This window comes from Ixodes scapularis, unplaced genomic scaffold (genome assembly GCF_016920785.2).
Source record: "Ixodes scapularis isolate PalLabHiFi unplaced genomic scaffold, ASM1692078v2 PGA_scaffold1__304_contigs__length_218370807, whole genome shotgun sequence".
NCBI classification, from domain to species: domain Eukaryota; kingdom Metazoa; phylum Arthropoda; class Arachnida; order Ixodida; family Ixodidae; genus Ixodes; species Ixodes scapularis.
Window position 1 is genome coordinate 194888232 of NW_024609846.1, and position 2747 is coordinate 194890978.

General features: G+C 49.9%; 1 protein-coding gene across 1 annotated transcript; it reads right to left on the reverse strand.

The window, feature by feature from the left end:
* Window positions 1–529: 529 nt before the first annotated feature.
* LOC115314534 lies at window positions 530–1942 on the reverse strand. Its single transcript, XM_029973683.2, has 2 exons — window positions 1831–1942; window positions 530–1548 (listed from the first exon to the last, which is right to left on the reverse strand). Exons 1-2 carry the CDS (start codon window positions 1940–1942, stop codon window positions 530–532), a joined length of 1131 nt encoding a protein of 376 aa, XP_029829543.2.
* Between the last annotated feature and the right edge of the window lie 805 nt (window positions 1943–2747).

A 2747-nucleotide genomic window follows, 5' to 3' on the forward strand; every position in this document is an offset into this window, starting at 1 on the left:
ATTCTCACTTCTTTAAATGTACTCCACGCGAAACGAGTACTCTTGAGGCATCAGACCCCAGTGTAATACTCGGCTGTTAAGTTGTTTCGCCTTGTTTCGATATTGTAAAGGATGGTGAGTCGCCTGAACAACAAAATGCGTTCCATACCAATACACACGAAACTTCTCTATTACCCAGACCATGACCCAGGAATGTTATTGTCCTCATACCGACTTCGCACTTCATGGGTTTAATGTAATACCGGCTTATCGCATTCTCTCAAAAAACTGCTTTAACGTCTCCATACGTTCTCCAATTTCCTTGCAAATACGCTCCCAAAAGTGCATAACCCGAGGTATATTACTAGAAACAAATTCTAACGATAAATTATTACAGTTCATTCTACTTTGCACTCCTCTCAATCGTAATGAATGAATCGTAACGAAGAATCATTTGAATCCACTACGCTTTTTCTAACGCTCGGTGATAATGCCCACCATCGTACCAAAGCACTTCATACGCGACGAAGAATTTCCTGGCAGTTCTCAATCACAGTGCCTTCCGGACCAGTTCGTCGAACATCTTTTTCATGAGCTCCAGGTGCATCTTGTCTGTGCCGTCGCATATCCTGCGCTCCTCCTCCTCCATGTCTAGCCTTCTGACCTTGACCGCCATCTCTGCTTCAAACTTGGTCCTTTCAAAGGCCAGCTGCTCTTCGTCGAGCTTAAGCCTTCGCTCCTCAAGGTGCAGTTCTTTTTCCTGGATCATTTGTTCCCGGTCCACTTGCCTTTCAAGGAACTCCTGCCGTCCATCCTGACACTTCCTCTTGGCCTTTCCATTTCCGTGCTCTATGGTGTCCTCTCCAGGCGAGACGGAAGGGTCGGCTCCTGCCAGGCTGTAGCCCTTGATGAACTCGGTCGGGACGCTGTCGTGAGGATCTATCTGCGGCACGGGGTAGTTATCGGTCGGGCCCAGCGGCGAAACCACTGTTTGGGCCTCAGGGTCCCTCTTTTTGAGGCGCGACCTTGGGTAGAGCATTCTGCGGGGTTTGGGGTACACCGGCTTCTTCATGTCGAAGACCTGCTGCAGCAGCTTCTCCTTCTCCAGGTACTGTTCGTGAGTGGTTGACCTGCTTTTCAAGCGCCCTTTGGCGTCGACGTCACCCCACTGCGAGAGCCGCAGGTCCCCCCGTTCCCTGGCACTCCCACCGTTACTAAGTTGGCTTAGCCTACTCGGCATACTACCGTTGACGGCAGCGACGATTTCACCTTCCGCGTCAGACACCTCCTTCAGGGTTTGTTTGGTCGAGTCTTTCGCTCCATGAATATTCCCCAATATAACGTCATTCAGAGGATGGTCCATACACTTGACAGTTACCTGTCCCGTTAGGAATGGCGACACAAGGCGAATGTTTGCCTCTGGCAACATCAGACACCTCCCGTCCACTAAAAATACGGGACTGACTTTGCCAGTAAAATCTTCAGATGCGACCAGTTCCCGGCGCACTATCACGGTGTTACTCCCGGTGTCCCTCAACACCTTCACTGCTTTGCCGTTCACAATCCCATCTGTGATTGGCATAACTTCCAACAGAATTGGTCTCGCCTTTTCAGTCATATTCATTGCGGGCGTTCTGAAGGCGTTTCTTGTGATTTTCTTCCTTCCCCGTGAGAACGCGTCCGTCTTACCAACAGGATCATTATCGGGTTTTACAAAACATGAAACTTCTGTCTTTCAGTTCTTTCCTTGCGGACATGATCTAGACTTGTGGCCTGACCTCTGACACACTTGACAGAATACGCGTGTTTCTGGCTTTGATCGGCAATCTGCTGACTTGTGGCCCAACTTACCACACAAGAAACATTTTATCTTTAGAGCCAGGGAATCTAAGGCTTCCTTGGCCTCCTTCCTGAAGTTGGCCAGATTAGGCTGGCCCCGCGCCTCCAGGAAGTGGTCCGCCATTTCAACCAGCGCCAATATGGTCTTACAGCTTCTTTCCTTTAAGAAGACAGCTAGCCTAGGATAACAATTCCGAAGGAATTGCTCCCCGATCATCTGGTCACGAATCCCCTCATATGTTTTTGGGCATGCGTTCATACTGACCCACCGGTCGAAGAACCCTTCTAGTCTTGCAGCAAACTGGCTCCCTGTCTCTCCGTCCAACGGCTTGCTCTCTCTAAATTTCTCGCGGTACCCTTCTGCCGTGTACCGAAACCGCTGGAGCAAAGCCCTCTTCACCTTATCATAATTCAGAGTCTTCAGGTGACATCCTACCTATGACCTCCAGAGCTGGGCCAACAAGGCACATGCTTAGAGCAGTCACCCATTTCTCTTGCGGCCAATCTTGCCCCTGAGCTACACGCTCAAATCTCCTTAAGTACGAGTCGAGATCGTCCCTTTTGTCATCGAAGGGAGGCATAAGCTTGTGAGGACTAGGAGATAGCAATATAGATGCGCGACGTGACCCTTCACTGCCATCTGCTCGTCCTATCTCGGTAGCGCTAGCCTCTGCAAGACGAATCTTTAGTTCGATAATGCGTTGCTCACTTTCTACCTTGAGACGCTGTGCTTCCCCCTCAGCAACTCTCTCTTCTCGTTGGCGTGCTCGCTCCTCGTCCACCCAAGACCTCAACTCCGCTGCTGCCAGTCCCAACTCAGCGCCCAAAGACATTAACTCTTTAACCTCCATTCTGATTAATTATTGTTACGTAGAAAAACGAGGGAACAGAATATCTTGTCCTGTCGCGGACGCCAGTTAATTTTTGCG

Excerpts from the sequence above, each read along its gene's own strand:
- LOC115314534 (XM_029973683.2), bottom strand. The coding sequence starts at position 1,942 with ATGGCGGACCACTTCCTGGAGGCGCGGGGCCAGCCTAATCTGGCCAAC. Across the intron at positions 1,549-1,830 it reads GATAAAATGTTTCTTGTGTG|ATGGGATTGTGAACGGCAAA; the intron begins GTAAGTTGGGCC and ends TGCCAATCACAG.